Here is a 17,378-nt window from a genome sequence, read left to right on the forward strand (position 1 = left end):
GGTTGTGTTGATTTGGGGGAGCATCGGATGTGCTCTAGCCATGAAAATTGATGGAGAGGCTAAAGCACATGAGATCTCCAAGACCCAGAAATCGTTTTGGAAACTTCCATCTGAATAAGGAGTTATTAAAATAATTAATATTTTTAATGAGTTCCTAGGTCTAAACTTAGGAAAATAAAAATATTAATGGGTATTAATAAAGATAACAATGAGAAGCTTCTAAAAGATAAGGATCAAGTCTATTTTAATCTTAGCCATTGATTAGGGACTTAATCTCGATCGTTGATTCATCAACAGGAAAAGTATAAGAGGAGGCTTGAGGGTCAGTTGGAGATATACTGAGGGAGACCAGTCAGTTCGATTTCTGGAGCGGGGTTTGCTGAGAAATTCGAACTAGAGGTCTGGAGTGCAGCAAGAGGTAGCGAGTACAGAACAGAGAGGCAGGAACAGTACCAAAAGATCAGCGCAAAGATCAAAGAGGCAGATGCAGAGCCTCTCAGGAAGACGCAAAGGCAACAGGACTGTTGCAGTCACCTGAGGGCCTACGTGGGTGACGCAGAGAGGCCCAGTGCTAACGCAGAGGGTCTAGGAGCTGCGCAGAGACCAACAAGTCTGACGCTGAGTCTGGGGGAGGGACTGGAGAATTTATCTCTGTTGGGTGAACATGTTTGGCACCCAATTGTACTTATGAAAAGCTGATTAATAAAATCCTCCTCTGTTGCACCGGTTTTCCCACATTGGGTTTTTTCGGGGACATTTGTCCAAAATAACTGTGTTGATGTGCTTGATTTTTGTGTATGTTTTCTTTCTGTTCTATGGTGTGATATCTGCAGTAGAGTTTATTTTAGTATTTGCTGAAGTAATTTGTAAATAACTTATTGGAGAATAAGTAGGAAAAATAAATCAGTTGTTGCAGTAATAGAATTTTCACAAGTCGCTACCTAGGCGATTTCTAGCCAAGAAATCCATATCAGTGTTGCAGGTGCATAGGAGATCAGAGGTGCGATTCGACGGTTGGTAGGAGGATTTCCAGGAGGGAAATCGAGACTCAAAGGGAGTCTAGCTGAGAACTTCCAGGCGGGAAGTGGAGACTCGGAAGGAGTTGAAGAGAGAACTTCCAGAGGGAAGTAGAGACTCAGAGGAGTCGAAAAGAAGAGCAGAGAGATGGCCATGAATGGACTAAGGGATCATGACAGGTTGTACAGGGCATCCAACTTTTTCATCTGGAAGGTCAAGATCTTGTCTGTTCTAGATAGACATTGCATCAACGCCTTCGCCTTGAGAACCGTGGCTATCCCAGTCGACCCAGTTGAAAATGAGAAGTTTGAGGATGCGATGGCCAAGGCGAAATGCATAATCCTTGACGAGGTCAACAAACATGTGGTCCAGCATATTGCCGAGAAGGAGACGGCAAAGGAAATGTGGGACACGTTGACGAAATTGTATCAAGGAACTTTCGTGCAGAGGAGGATGCTTCTAGAGAACCAGTTGCGATCGTACCGGATGCAGAAGGGGGAGCAAATAGATCACTTCCTCAGTGGGTTGCAGGAGATCCGGGACCAACTGACTTCCATAGGAGCCATGCCGGAGCAAGAATTAATGGTGAGGACATCCCTAATGCAGTCTCCGAGATGTGGGAGGCATTTGTCCAAAGTATTTTGGGCAGGTCGATTCTTGCAGGATGGGAAGAACTGTGGGCAGCTCTTCGCCGAGAAGGGATCAAACGGCTGACCAAGGCGAGAGGCAGCAGCAAAGGAGCTTGGGCCAAGAAAGAGGAGGAAGAGGATGCAGCTCTGGCATCTGCGGGAGAGCATGGGAAGAGGAAGAAAAAGGACCTCTCCAAGATAAAGTGCTTCAACTGTGGGGAACTAGTGCATTATGCAAACTAGTGTCCGAGGAACAAGAATAAGGGAGAGGCGTCTGACTCCAAGGCAGTGCCAGCAAAGGCGGAAAAGGAGGTAGAAGAGGATGACGATTGTGCCATGAGTGCTCATGTACCTCTAGAGAATAGGTGGGGAGACATCGATCTGTAGCCAAGAGGACTACAAGCGATGAGGGGCAGGATCCTTGAGGTACCCAAACTCTTGGATAATACCCGGCTACGGGAGCCCCGAAGTGAGAGTAACAGGATGGCAGATGTCGATAGAAACGGATGCGAATAAATCAGCGGAGAGTGCTGGAAGTGCAGTAGTCCCTGGCAGCGCAAAGAGGCTTGCAGCATTGTGAGAAGTACAAAGGAGGTTGCAGCAGTGCAAGATGGCACAGAGAGGTTTGCAGCGGTGCGAGAGGCACATAGTTGTTGTAGCAGCGCAGAGGCAGCAGAGAGAGCACAGTATAGCGGCAGAGAGAGCTTCAGCATCGGGAGTGTTTCTAGCCCGATAGGGATGTCAGTAGTTGGGTGGACAAGTTACTTACTTCTTAGTAACTGAGTTGCAGTGCAGTAGCAGTAGCAGTAGCACGATGCAGCATGATCAGAGAGAACTGCAGTGCGGATGTAGTGTTGGGAGAAAGGACCAGCAACAGCACGGATGCAGAGGGAGATACCGTACAGATGTAATGGTGGCAGTGGCAAAGCCATGGGCATCAGTACAGGATGTTGCAGTGCAGAGGATGTTGGGTGGGGAGGCTTAGCATCAGCACAGGTATTGGTGTCGTATAATCAGGGTGATGCTCAATTATGGAGTTTTATTAGAGCACATTCCTCGCTAAGAGGAAGTGTTGATTTGGGGTAGCATCGGATGTGCTCTAGCCATGAAAATTGGTGGAGAGGCTAAATAGATGAGATCACCAAGACCCAGAAATGGTTTGGGGAAACTCTACCCCGTTAACTTAGGGAAAATAAAATATTAATGGGTATTGATATAAAACTGGGTTAGAAGGTTCTAAATGACATGGATCAAGCCAAATCTAATCTTAGCCGTTGATTAGAGATGTAATCTCGGTCGTTGAAGACTCAACAGAAAAAGTATAAGAGGAGGCTTGAGGGTCAGTTGGAGAATACACCAGAGTGATCAGTCATTCGATTTTCTAGAGCGGGGTTTACTAAGAAAAATCGAATTAGTGATCAAAGTTGCAGCGAGGGGTAGTGAATACAAGGTAGAGAGGCAGAGATAGTGCCAGAAGACCAGCGCAGAAGCAGAGAGGCAGACGCAAAGCCAAAGGGAGCCACGCAGAGGCTAGCAGGGACTACACAGAGGTTAGAAAGGCCTGCATCATCCACGCAGAGGCTGCAGGAGTGACGCGGAGAGGTAGAGAGGTTGCGCAGAGCCTCAGAGGGCTGACATAGAGGGTTTCAGGCTGACGCAGAGGCTAGGAGGGCTGACGCAGTGCTTCAGATTGTGTTGGAGAGGGTTTTGTGGGGCAGACTTTCTAAATATCTGCTTCCAAAGAGAGGTATTACTGCCAGATTTTGTATCTCTGTCGGGTGAGCCAGTTTGGCACCCAGTGTACTCAAGAAAGAGTTGCTTAATAATAAAACCCTCAGAACTGCTGCACTAGTTTTCCCAAGTTGGGTTTTTCCGAGGACGTTTGTCCAAACATAACAGTGTCCCTTATGCGTTTGTTCATTTCTTTCAGTTGTTGATCTATAGATGGTTGAGACTGTATTGTGTTTATTTCAGTATTTATATGGTTAAATAACTTGTTAGTAATTAAACAAGTGGGTGAAAAATCAGAGAATACAGATAAAATTCCTAACGGGTAATACTTAGAAATTTCAACATAGAAAAGGCTGACAGCCAGGTTTCTAGGGCCAAAAATGACCAGCGACTAGGGCTCTCAAGGTAGCGACTAAGTTGAAGGATGGAAACTAGGCTTGGAGGATTTCAAAAATTTGAAACCCTCACCAAAATTCGAATTTGCTTCAAATCTTCAATAATCACCCAAATCACTGCAAAATCCTTGATGTTGGCCCTACTAAAATTTTGGAGGCTAGATCTTACCCTCAAGGGCCTAGATCTAGCACACAACCCCAACACTTCTTCTTGAATAGGCTTGAATCTCACTTGCACAAATGAAAAATAAAATACCCAAAACCCCAATATATACAAAAAAATTAAGATAAACCCCAACTTGTTGCAAACAAGGGTTAGAAATTTTGTTTTACAAAAATTGTTTTACCAAAAATAATTTACAAATGTATTTACAAATATACAATGCTTGAAAAGATTTTTTAGAGACTAATTTTAATGATAATGACAATAGCTTGATGTATTTCGAAAGATATATGTTAACCACAATCTTACCGAAGTAAGAAAATCAAATAAATGTCCTGGTGCCCAAACAAGGTCAATCTGTGCCCATAGTCTATGAACTCAGAACCCAAGGTTTAGAGAACCTGCAAACTCTATATATTTCTTAAGAGAAAATTGTCGGATCATACAATGAATTGGATCACCTAAGGTAAGCCCAAAACTTACCAATAGAATGCTCTCATCATCTACAAATGAAATAACAATTCATATAATATTGAAGCACAATATAGGAAAGCACGTACCACTGATCAATGAGAAAAAGACACCATGAACTGAACCCCAAATTCTTTTATTATGAATTTCAAACTTTCCCAACAGAACAGTGGCTTCACACCAACGTTACAAAATTACATTTACAACAAAGTCACCATCATTGTGACTTAAGGAGAAAATGGCTTCTAATTTATAGATAAATCCTCCAAGTGGAAAATAACAGCTAGTTGGTTTGATCTCCGTCAAAATTATCTCGACCGTCAATAAATACTTAATCATCTTTAAATCTTTGTCATCAAAAATACATATTTTTGAGGAATTTTCGAATTTCTCATTAAAACCATTTTTTATTAATCCAAAAATAATTACTTTTGATTAATTTCCTAAAAAATTGACTTTGACTTAACCGCCAAGGTCCAAGGGCTTAATTTGTTTTTAAATTCATTTTTGCCTTGGTGGGGAATCTCCAAAAATTGACTTCTTCATGACCCATGAATTTTTTGGTCATTTTCCACTTGGAGAAATTAATTTCTCTAATTTTTATTTTTGACTCTAAATTAATTAATTTTCTCGCTTAGGATTTAATTTTATTTTTGACAAAAAAATTTAATTAATTGATACAAGAGGGGATTAATTATTTTTCCACCCTCAAATACTTTAGCCATGGTGTCTGATTGCAAGGGACCATGCACTAAAATATTTTTACATCAGATAATTACACATTCAACCCTCAAAGGGGGAATACCCATTCATTATAGACCCACAAATATTACCCAATTCTATGACACAATATGATTTAGTAGACCAAGTGATCTATAATAAAATAATTTAGCCAAATAGCTTAAATTATTCCCAAACCACTTTTGCAAAAGACTCGACTAAAAACACTAGAACTCACCTAAGACTTCGACAATAAATTCCACCCTAACTTTGAGGTTAAGCCAGAGGGAAAAACTATGTCGATTATCCATGTTTAGAACACACATAGATCAGTGAGACGAAAAAACCCCTAGGACGAAATTCATTGCTAAAATCATAGGCTTACCTACGTTGCTACATAATTAAACACTCATACTAGCATCATTTACATTACAATTTGCAGAAATTGGATTTACAATGACATAAGAACTGGCTCGCTGATGATTCTGAACTTTGAAAAATTTCGTACAACTGTCCTTAGACTTGTGACAAAATAGGTGCAACAGGTCCTAAGAGGGGTGCCTAAGGGACAACTACTAAACCAAATCACAACAATTGGGACAAATGCCCACTATCACCACAACCTGTGTCCCCTTCTCTTCTCATATTCTAATCAACAGGAGGAGTCTCAGTGTTCCTCACTTATAGTAGATGTGTCTAGGGTAGGTTTAACGTGAGGCGAGGTGGCTCATTCAATGGAAATGATTAGTAAAGGGTGCAAGCTTTGGGAGAAGCTAGTAAGGCTTTCCATGAAAAACCCCTTGAAAGATATACTATACGAGACCTAGGGTTGAGAAATTTAGCAAGATAGGTGCTCATCCAAGGTAAAGATAGTCAAGAGAAAAGGTCTTGTATGATATACTTCAGTAAGTAGTTAGGCATAAAAATCCCCAAGTTGAAGAATTAGCTTCTAGGGTTCCCTCTTGGTGTGATAGGTATGGCATCAATTATATTGAAATTCCACCGTCAAAATTTGTTCAAACCTAGAAGATGTCTAGAGGGGAGAGAAAGGAAGAATCATGCTTGGACAGAATCCAAAACTTCCTCCTCCCTAAAATTTCACAGCAAGCCCTATATGGCTTCCTTATCCTTAAGGGGATGATGAAAAGAGTGAGGAGGTGAAAAGAAAGTTATTTTATTAAGTCAAGAGTGATCACCAGGATTTAAGACTAGTGCTTTGCTATTGGGAAGATTGGAATCAAAATAATCTTTATATGTGAAATTTGCTCTTCAAGGAGACCTAAAAGCAGTGTTGCATGCCCTCATGGAGGCAGCAATAGAACAACTTCTAGAATTTTATACTTCAATCACACCTTTGTGAAGTTTCAAGGATGAAAATGCTATAAATCCCCTAGGAACATCCATTCATTCTTTGTCCAATGAGTAGCACATGCCAAAATTCCAATAGTTTCGATGTTTCCAACAATTTACATTAATGAAGGCACATTAAATCACCATAAGATAATTATTCCATGCATTAGACATTCATCAAAACAGAAATATAGCAGTTACAATACAAAGAAGTGCATGTCCATCCACAAAATTGCCACAAAGAAGCTCCAAGAGAGATAGCGAGATCTTTTCAAACATCAAAATGCATTTAATCATCCAAATCATTCCACGAATTGCAAGTCCGAATTCTCTAAGAGAGCTAGCGAAAATCCCAAGTGTGATGATCCAAACAAATGAGGCTCTCTTTTATTGATATGAGCCTTTAGAAGTTTGAATTAACCTAATTAGTGTATTTAAGCCCCTAATAATATTTTAATGTGTAAAATAACATTACTTTGGTGACAAGTCTATTGTAAAATGCAAAGAGGTAGCTATTAAATCTTATTTTGCTTAACCTTAATATTTTTTTGTGACCTTTAGTTAATCTTCTTCAGTTCTTTCTTTAAATCTTTTCATCAAACAAATATCAACAACGAAACAACAACAAAAGAGGACATAGAAATTAGGCTCTCAGCCAAGGAAAAACCCCTCCAAGGGGAAAACCCAAAAAACTCTTCTCTTCTTAGAATCTGCTTCAAATGAGATACAAAGACCCAACCCTAGACCAAGTCCTTCTCCAAGTACCAAGTCAACCCTTCCAACAAGTCCTTCCTTGAACTTGCACCAACCAACTGCAACTTCGACCTACCAACCTCAACCTTGCAATTTGCACAACTACTTTGACCCTTCGATCTATTACCTCAGTTCTGCACCTTTGTCCTGATTTGTACCTTCAATCTATTCTGCACCTAGTTTTGTACCTTTGGCCTTTTCCTCACTTGATTTTGTACGTTTGCCTGTTCCGCACCCAATTTTGTACCTTTGGCCTATTTTGCACCCAATTTTGTACCTTCGGCCTGTTTCGCACCTAGTTTTGTACCTTTGACTTGTTTTGCACCTAGTTCTGTACCTTCAGGCTGTTCCACACCTAGTTTTGTACCTTCATCCTGTTTCGCATCCGATTGTGTACCTTCAGCGGTAACTTTAGATGTGATAAAATTTTATTAGTTGAATGAGATAGAACTGCTCCTTTATATAGCCTTCTCAAAGGGTCAAATTCCCTCCTTTAAGCCGACTTGATGTTTCCAGGGCCGACTTGTACTTGAGGAGATTCCAGCTATTTCTAGACTCAAAAATAATTCTTTTTATAAGTATATTTTGCCCGAAAGGGTCTTATAAACATGATGTTGACTCCTTTGACTCATGACAATAAATCCTACGAAATAACAAACCCTAGAAGCATGAAAAACATTCTTTTACCTAGAAGACCATCAATAAAGAGCATGAAACCCATGCTTTAATAATAATAACTTTTTCTTTCATTTTCTTGTTTGTTACATACAATAAATATTGAAATGAGTACAACAACAATTATGAAGACAAAAACTAGTTACATTTTCAACAAAGCCACCAAATAGATCAAAATAGAATCAAAAATCTTTCTCAAGCCCACGCAAACGTGACATGGAGGCCTAGAAGGGCAGTGTTTAGGCCACATGTGCCAAGGATGAGAGTGAGGGCCTCAAACATGATTAATAAGAGGGAGGTTCCCTCCAAGTGCTGCAAAACGTCTCCAAACCCCAATATGGGCTTTGGGGGCTCCAAATGGGTCTCCAAGTGGCTCAATAGCAAGTCGACACTCTATCAATGAGGGATAGATGATGATACAAGCCCTCCCATGTCTCGCAAGGCAAGACATAGCCTCCTCTAGGCCCTGGATCACCTACCAAGTGTCCCAAAGATATCTCAGACTTGATGTTTCAAGATAACGAAAAAACTATATCAAAGAAGCAAAAAGAGCTTGAAGAAGTCATCTGCAGCAAAGACAAAGAAATTTCGCGCCTCGGAGATCACCAAGAAAAACTACTTGAACAAGTCAAGAAAGCTAAAGCATCAAAGAAGGAACTCAAGGAGCATTTATTAGAACAAGAAAAAGAATTATGTTTAAAGAGCCTTAACCAAACATTAGTAGAGCAAATCAAGTGTTTAAAAGACGTGAAGGCCAAAATAACGTTGACTCAGAGAATGAGGAATGCTTACTTCTCGAAAATCATAATCAAAATCTGCTCAAACAGATTAAAAAACTTAAGGACGAAAATAAATCATTGACGAATAAGTTCAAAGAACTTGTCGCAAAGGAAGCATCAAAATCTCCAGATGTAGCAAACATCAATACCACTAATCTCGCAGTTCAGGCAAATGCAAACCCTATTGAAATAAAAATGTTTTCAGAGGTTGTCATTCAAACAGAGGACACCCCAAATAAGGATTCAGTAATTAATTCAACAACAACAATGCCTGATGGAAATAAGGAAACTTCCATAAAAATGTTTAAGGAAATTCAAACAAGAGAAATTCCTTATCTACATCTGAATCACAAGAGTAGACGCCTTAATAAATCTATGAATCTATATCACGTAGAACATAATCAAACTTATGTTCCCAAGAACACTGAAATAAGCTCAATCCAATCATACGATAACTATCCACCACTTAAGGATTCAGACATTTACAACAGTGACATGTGTTGAGAGAAGACAGTGCATAGGGGATGAATGACAATTAAACACTATCACTTCCAACAAGAGAGGAGACTGAATCAAAATAGATAGATAATGAGAACTATAGCGACTAATGAGTTGGCTTATATAAGGAATGCAAAACCTCGTGAAAGGCTCCCAGGAGACAAATTAAACACTAGACATATTCAAGGTTGATGCTGTTACAGCTAGCTTTTATAAATTTATAGGACAAAGGATGAAAAATTGGTAATACTTGACTGCTAACTAACAATTCACTAATAGTAATGACATTATTTCAACACAAGTACACACAACAATAATGATATTACCTCTTCTCTGATTTTATACGAGAATTGTGTCAAAAAGAAAGATCCTAAAATTCAAGAGGAAAATGGAAAACTACACAGAAACAATAACAAACCCAAGTAAAAAAGCATTTTGTTTACCTCAGGTGGTACTCTGGCTTCGTCCTCTATAATGTCAGACCCTGTTAAAGAGTCAACAGTAGAACATCCATCTGAACCATGCCTTTCACACTTCTTTTCAGATTGCAGATTTCTCTTAAAATCAGAACTCTGGACATCATGAGCAGTGCCAACCAATGATTGAGAATGAAAAGGTTCAACCTGCAAATCACTGTCTGAGTGCCATCCATCACGTGGTGCAAGAAAATGAACATCTTCCTGAACAGCACTCTCACCAACACCTTCCTCATCATCAGAAAGACTAAGAGATCTATCAATGCTATCACAGTTTGGGTCATTGGGAATAGCAGTCTCAGATTTCCATGACAATTTAATAGGAAGTTCCTTTGGTTCACTAGGCATCCCCTCAGATGAGGATGCGACACCAGATACTTTGCGTAGAAGACCATCTGACACTTCTTTGAGCTGGCGAACCATATCATCCATGGCAACATCAACATTGACTGACAAGGCAAAATGAAATACAAAAAAAAATTAGAATAGTAAAGAAAAATGATAAAATCTATAGCTACAAATTAGAATTAACTTTACAATTACATTTCAAATATTTCTACTTGAAAATAGTCCACCCCTTCCCAACTCCCCACCTGGAAAGAAAAAAAGCAATTTCTATTCTAGATGCACTAACAAGAACCAACTTGTTGACAACACTACACAAAATTCACATACCAAAGGCACATTTAATGATGAATTCTATGAACTAGTATTCTGATAGCAACATATCTGCTTTGCCACCAGGCTGTGCACAGTCAAACAACACCAGCGCATTCATGACATCACTGTCCATAACATCATTGGTGGTATCAATTGCTTCCTGTCACTTGGTAACCAGAAGTCACACTAAGTGGTGAAAGAAAAGCCATTTATTTAGGTGATAAGTCTAATAGTAAGATATCTTATCCAATGAATGTCAATAGTTGATCACAAAATTACCACCAGGTTTGTATAGGATGAATACTCCTGAACATCCTTTTGTTGAATGAACTTTTGTTTCAGTCCCACTGACCTGTTGTAGTCATTTTTTGGACATCAATAAAATTATCTTATCTTTCCTTATTAATAGTCCAAGTCTGGCCCATGGGGCATAGAGTAGTCGGCAATAGAATGACTGTTAAGACACTCTTTTGTGAAGATGGCAGGTTCGAAACCCCATATGTCTAGTTAATAAAACATTCCAAGTCTGGAAAAATACTTCAAAAACACTTGTTATGCTTCAGGCACTCTACACATGGGCATGATTGAAATACTTCAAAGAAACTTGTTAGCAGTCCTAGTTTGAGAATGTCATGGTAATCATCCTGACAAGGTATTGACATAAGTATTTTGGGATTGCTCCACACGCATAAAGCATTGACTAGCTATTTGATGAATTAAATATTGACCACACAAGACAAGATGCACAAATGAAAAAACTGACAGGATAACAACGTCATAAGCACTGGAACATATGGACTCAATTGTTCTACTTCTAATAAAACTGTTAAAAAGGTCTTTCCAATCATCCTAACAATGCACCGAGAGAACTACATTGAGATTGCTCCTTGGTTATGCAGTAATACATATCTGGATGTTATAATAGGACAACATGTTTTATGAAAGATCTTGCCAAAACTAAAATTATTTCAGTGTTCTGCATGAAAAAACACAGTTTCACAGCAGCCCATTTTTAAACAGGAGACAGAAATACAGCAGTAGACACTTAATTCTCTTGGGTTGAAGTGGTCCGGAAAAGAGCGCAAACTCCCCCACTTACCATGGTCAAAGGGGTGGTACAGGAAGTGCAGAACGAGGAATTCCTCCACCAAGCTCAAGAGCTCAATCTAAAGAGTACGCGGGCTTGCGCCTCCCCAACATGTGGCCCCTTCGGGTTCCCTACAGCTAGGTGTTGATTTGGAAGCTAAGGGGACAAATTCCCTTCATTGAGCCATATTCCTCTTCCAGAGAGACCTAAAATTGCCCCTGGAAGCACTCAATTTGGTTAAGGAAAAATGTAGATGAGTAAACCCAGATTGGCACATTTGTTCAGGTTGGCCTAGAAGCAAAATGGGTGTCATATCCCCAATTAAAATTTTGACAAGGAAATTCCCAATTTTGCAATTTTGGAGATTAATATACATAAATAAAATTAGGAGAAATAAGTTGCAGAAATATTTAATAAATTTTGGAGAAAAGGCAATGGTTGGGACTTGAGAAAAGAAGAAAAATTTAAGTAAAGTTAAGTTGTGGAGAGTACCAAGCATGGAAATCAAACCATGGTATGAGAGAAATCGAATCATGGTATGAGGAAGTGAAAGCAAAAAGAAAAAGAAGGTTAGAGCCTCATTTAGATCATTTTGGTTTTGGCATTTCATTTCTGAATTGAAGGTTTGTTTAAGTTGTTTAGCTAAGCCAACCATTGCTGCTTAGAACAGGGATTTCCAAGCGGAGAATCCCACCTCTCTTTCGGTCAACCTAAAGTGTCACCCTAGGAGAGAAATTTGAAGCTGATTGGAGATTTCTTTTCCTATACTTTGTGAATTGTTTCATCTCTGCAACAGGTGGGACGAATTTTCCAGGAGGACGCAGTAGCAGAAGTAGAGTTGCTTGGAAGAAGAGATTGTTAGGGAAATTGGCCTTGAGAATTTGCAGAAAATTGGCTCAAGAGAGGGCGACTTACCTTGTGGAGTTTCAGAGGCCGAGAGTGTTGCATTTGTGTAGGCCGAATTATTCTTCCTCAGGGCCTGCGCAGGGGTTTTCTGGGTTGTTTTGTTGTGGCAGTTGCTGCAATCTTGTCTTGGGAAATATCTGGAATATCTTTATATCATTCCAGCACTATCTTTTGGCGAATTCCCAGTTATTTTGTGGAGGATTTTTGGGTCGAGCAACTGTAGATTTTCAAGTGGGACGCCGACGTATTGCACCCATTTTGTCACAAGTCCAAGGAAGCAGCGTACAAGAATTTTTTCAAGCATCATAATCATTAGTCAACACTTTGTTTTATCATTGTAAACCCAATTTCTCCAAGTTGTAATGTAAATGATGCTGGTAAGAACGTTTAATTATGTAACAACTTAGGTAAGCCTTTGAATTTGGCAATGAATTTCATCCTAGGAGGTTTTTTAACCTCACTGAATTATGTGTGTTTCTAAACATGGATAATTGGCAAAGTTTTTCCTCCAGCTTAAACCCCAAAGCTAGGGTGGAGCTCATAGTCAAAGTTTTAGGTGAGTCCTAGTGTTATATCAAGTCTTTGTAAAAAAGGTTTGGAAATAATTTAAGTTATTTGGCTAAATTATTTTATTACAGATCACTATGTCTATACTAGATCATATTGTGTCGCAGAATTGGGTAATTATTTTGAGGGTCTATTGTAAAGGTGTATTCCCCCTTTGAGAGTTGAATTATTTTGTAATTATGTTAATGTAAAAAATATTTTAGTGCATGGTCCCTCACAATCAGACACCATAGCTAAAATATTTGAGGATGGAAAAATTATTAATCCCCTCGTGTCAATTAATTAATTTTTCTCGCTAAATTAAAATTAAATCCTAAGCTAGAAAATTAATTAATTTAGAGTCAAAAATAATTATAAAGAAATTAGAATTTCTCCAAGAGGAAAATAATCAAAATATTCATGGTCAAAGAGAAGTCAAATTTTGGAGATCCCCCACCTGTTGGAAAATCAAAGTAATTATATTAGGGTTTGATTCTCCTTTCTTGACAATTACTTGTGAGTGTGTTGGCTTCTTTTACTTCTTTATTATCTTATCTTTCATCAAGCAATTACCATATTATGTGTGTATGAAGATCACAAAACAAGAGACACGAGATATAGGCACTATGTCAAGGAAAAACTACCTTTGAGGGGAAAATCCAGTCAAGATAATTCTTCCTTTCAATAGTATTCTTTGATACTCTTCACTCTAGACCAAGACCAAACTTTCCCTCCGCACCAAGTCAGCGTCACAGATCTTCGACCCCTTCCACCAACTTTGACTAGGCAGCAGCTTCTAGCAACAGCGAAAATTAAGGAGACTTCGATCTCCCAATCCAGACCACGAAACAGAGAGAGAGAGGCACCAAAAGTTTGATTTTCTTCCTCTCTATAGACTTCCCCAAACTCGCACTTCTTTCAACCTCCCAGCAACAGACTTCGCACTTCTCCAACTCTTCTTGAGATATCGAACTAGCTTGAGAGATGATGCTCCAAATGACTTCGACTAGCTTGTATTTATAGGTTTCTTGTGGGTCGAATTAGGGTCCTTTAGGCCGACTTGATCTCCCTTAGGCCGACTTGATGTGGAGGGTACATAAATCATATTTGACTCAATACTAAACTTTTTTACATGATTCAAAAGCCCAAGAAGGGTCTCTTTGAATGTACAATGACTCTATAAACTCAATATTAATCCTAGGAGTCCATAATGGGGACTTTGACTAATATAACGATGACCCAAGCATGAAACCCATGCTTTAATAAGTCATTGTTACAATAACTAAAATTATTTTCTTTATTCTTTTGACAAGTACATTACATGATGACTCAAGTACATTAATGAAGACCAAACATAATTACATTTTCCAACACTCCCTCTTAACTAGGGAGATATTCATAATGTACAAATACAATGGAAGATCTCAAACTATAAAAACCATGAAGAACTTTAGGCACCGCAATGCCATGGACTAGATTCCTGACCAGACAATCTATCCAATTGGTCACTCAACAATTTAGGCACCACAATGCCACAGACTAGATTCTTGACCAGGGCAATCTATCCAAGTGGAAATAAGGTGGAGTCAAGCTTCCAGCCCCTTTAGGTACCATCAAGTTTACTTGCGAACCACCAACACAAACATCTAGGTGCGTATCCAAAACAGAGCTCAATAACCAACACCACCTTTCCAACTTCAAGACCAAAACATCAACACAAAGTGTCGGCCAGATGTCTTCCTAGGCAATGCTTCACTCGCAAAGCCTCAACAAATCTCTTCCACTTTCTTATCATCAATACAATCAGCAATATCTACCAAACCAAGCAGGTTCCTTAGATATTCAAACTTCTTATTAGGAAGAGCCTTTGTCAGTATGTCTGCTACCTGTTCATCTGTCGAGACATACTCCAACTTCACGATCCCATCCTGCACCAAGTTCCTAATAAAGTGGAACTTATTATTGATATGTTTCATCCTCAAATGAAACACGGGATCTCCATACATCTTGATACAACTTTGATTGTCACAATTAATCACAGTAGGACCCAGAGACTTCTCGAACAAATCTGTCAAAAGCTTCCTCAACCAAACAACCTCTTTTCCTACTTCACATGTAGCCACATATTCTACCTCAACACTACTCAATGCAACGGGATCTTGCTTCCTACTCATCCATGAGATCATAGCAACTCCCAGACTAAAGCATCCTCCAGTAGTGCTCCTTCCTATTGATTTGTGGTAGCATCAAATGTGCTCTGTTGAAATTTGGTACCGGAGGACAGGTGGTTCCCTTAGGCTTTGATCTTTGGCCTAGGGAAAAGTGTCCAAAAGAATTTAATTTTTCTCTTAAAGTGACTTTATAATTTTATAAAGTTAAATCTAATTTAAAAGTGACTTTAAGTGATAAAGTTACTAAGTCTAATTTTAAAGTAACTTTTATAAAGTAAATGAAAAATTAGAAAGGAAAAGTGACTTTGGAAATAAATGACTAAGTGGGGTGAATTAAAAAATAGAAAGTGAGATTTAAATGTGCATTTAGTCTCAGCCATTGATCTAAATCTATTTCAGCCATTGGATTTAGAGATCACCCAAAAGTCACTTGGATCACCCAAAAGTCACTTGGAGTTATATTAAAGGAGGAAAAGGTCATTCATTCTTTCATGAGCAGATTGAGAGAAGGAGAGCAAGAGAGCAAGAGAGATTTCTGAGCAGGGAGGAGAAGGAGACAGCAGCTTGGCACACATTCCAAGGCAGCAGTTGAGCAGATTTGTACAGCTGATTCAGCACATAGTGAAAGGCAGATTTTTGCACAAAAATCGAGGAGTAGTTTGCTGATTTTTCTGCACACAAAACGGAGGTCGTACAGCATTTATTGCTGTCCTGTTTGCTGTAATTTCCATATTGCTGTGAGGCACGGGAAAGGAGATAAGTTGTAAATTTGCTTGCTGATTTTTTGCTGAATAATTCTCACTGTAAAAAGGCAATTTTCAGAAATAAAGAAGAGCTCTCAAACTGGTTTTCCCCAAGAGTTGTAGGGGGTTTTTCCAGGGTCAAGTTGACCAAAAATATCAGTGTTTTAATGTGTTTTAATGGCTGTTTTTGATTACTGATTTTTAATTCTGCAATTTCCAGCATTCTGAAAAATTTCCAGAATTTGTGTTTTCAGCAATATTTATTTTTTTCAGTCTGTTAAATGTATGGTTATGGGAATGGGCATTTAACTACATGGGAGAAATAAGGAGAAACTGAAAACCGGGGTGGGAAAACAGAAATTTTTACATGGTATCAGAGCTTGAGTGCTGAAGGGCAGTTTGGGACAGCAAAAGGAAAAATAACAGTTGCTGATTTTTCACTCAGAAAATTCCAGCAAGCTGATTTTTTCATAAACAGCAGTTTTATCTTTACTACAGCAGTGCTATTTTTCAGTTTTAGGACAGCAGGATGTCATTGGGATTGAGGGTGGAGGATAGGTTGGATGGGCATACAAATTACAGTGTTTGGAAGGAGAGAATGCAGAGTATCTTTGAGGAGGCAGAAGTCTGGGATATCATGGTGCATACCGCACAGAACCCTGTTGTTGTGCCCACTGATGTTACTCAGTTGGCTGAGTATAAAAAGAAGAACAATAAGGGTAAGAGGCTGATTCTAGACGGAATCAAAGACCATTGCATTCCTCATGTGAGAGGAAAGAGCAATGCCCATGAGATGTGGACAGCATTGTCCAATCTCTACCAGAGTACCAATGAGAACCGGAAGATGGTCCTGAAGGAGAAGCTGAAGAACATTAAGATGGGGAATGATAGTGCAGCTGGATGTCTCACAAAGATTACCAATGTGAGAGATGAGTTGGCAGCGATTGGAGAGGCCATTCCATCCACTGAGTTGGTGCGTATTGCAGTGAATGGCCTCCCCCGTTCATGGTTGAACTTTGCTGATGGGGTTTGTGCACATGAGACCCTTCCCACATGGGAGAGGTTTTGGGATGATTGCATTCAGACAGAGATCAGGAAAGGACAGCTTGGGGCAGCCAAGCCAGTTGAGCAGGATGAGGACGTAGCACTGGTGGCAGGAGGCAAGAAAGGCAAAGGGAAGAAGCAAGCTTCCACAAGCGGTGGTGGGGGCAAAGGCAAAGGTAAAGGTAAACAGGGGAACACACAGAAGGACTATTCCAAGGTGAAGTGTTGGAATTGTCAAAAGATGGGACACTATGCAGTTGTGTGTCCGGAGAAGAAGAAGAAGAAGGGGAAGAACCAGGATGTGGCAGCTTCAGCAGAGATTAAGGACTTTGCAGGTCGGTTTGACCGGGAGTTTGCGTTCACTACGTGTGAGTTCTCTAGTGCAGGATCACCTGCCACACAGGTTCAGAGGGAGCATGCTTTTCCCTCGATTAGCGGAGCATCTTCAGGTATCTGGTATGTGGACAGTGGGGCTTCACGTCATATGACAGGAGTCCGTGAGTACTTCTCAGAGCTTTCAGAGAGTGGCACTGATATCGAGGTAGTACTCGGTGATGACAGAGT

The 17,378-nt window shown here is 39.6% G+C and overlaps 1 protein-coding gene across 3 annotated transcripts in view; it reads right to left on the reverse strand.

Annotated features, from left to right (window-relative positions):
* The window catches only part of LOC149257051 (phox domain-containing protein), a 341,576-nt gene that overhangs the window by 170,670 nt on the left and 153,528 nt on the right, over positions 1–17,378 (reverse strand). For all 3 annotated transcript variants that reach the window (XR_016256601.1, XM_089413556.1, XM_089413555.1), the window contains one exon: positions 9,625–10,106. Coding sequence is in view for 2 of the 3 variants with exons in the window: in XM_089413556.1 (XP_089269682.1) it covers positions 9,625–10,106 (482 nt within the window). In the remaining variant the exon portion in view is untranslated. The remainder of the gene's footprint in view (positions 1–9,624; positions 10,107–17,378) is intronic.

The sequence above is a fragment of the Pinus tabuliformis genome, chromosome 6, assembly GCF_031772625.1.
Source record: "Pinus tabuliformis cultivar Carrire ecotype Pingquan chromosome 6, CPIR1, whole genome shotgun sequence".
In the NCBI taxonomy this organism is placed as follows: Eukaryota; Viridiplantae; Streptophyta; class Pinopsida; order Pinales; family Pinaceae; genus Pinus; species Pinus tabuliformis.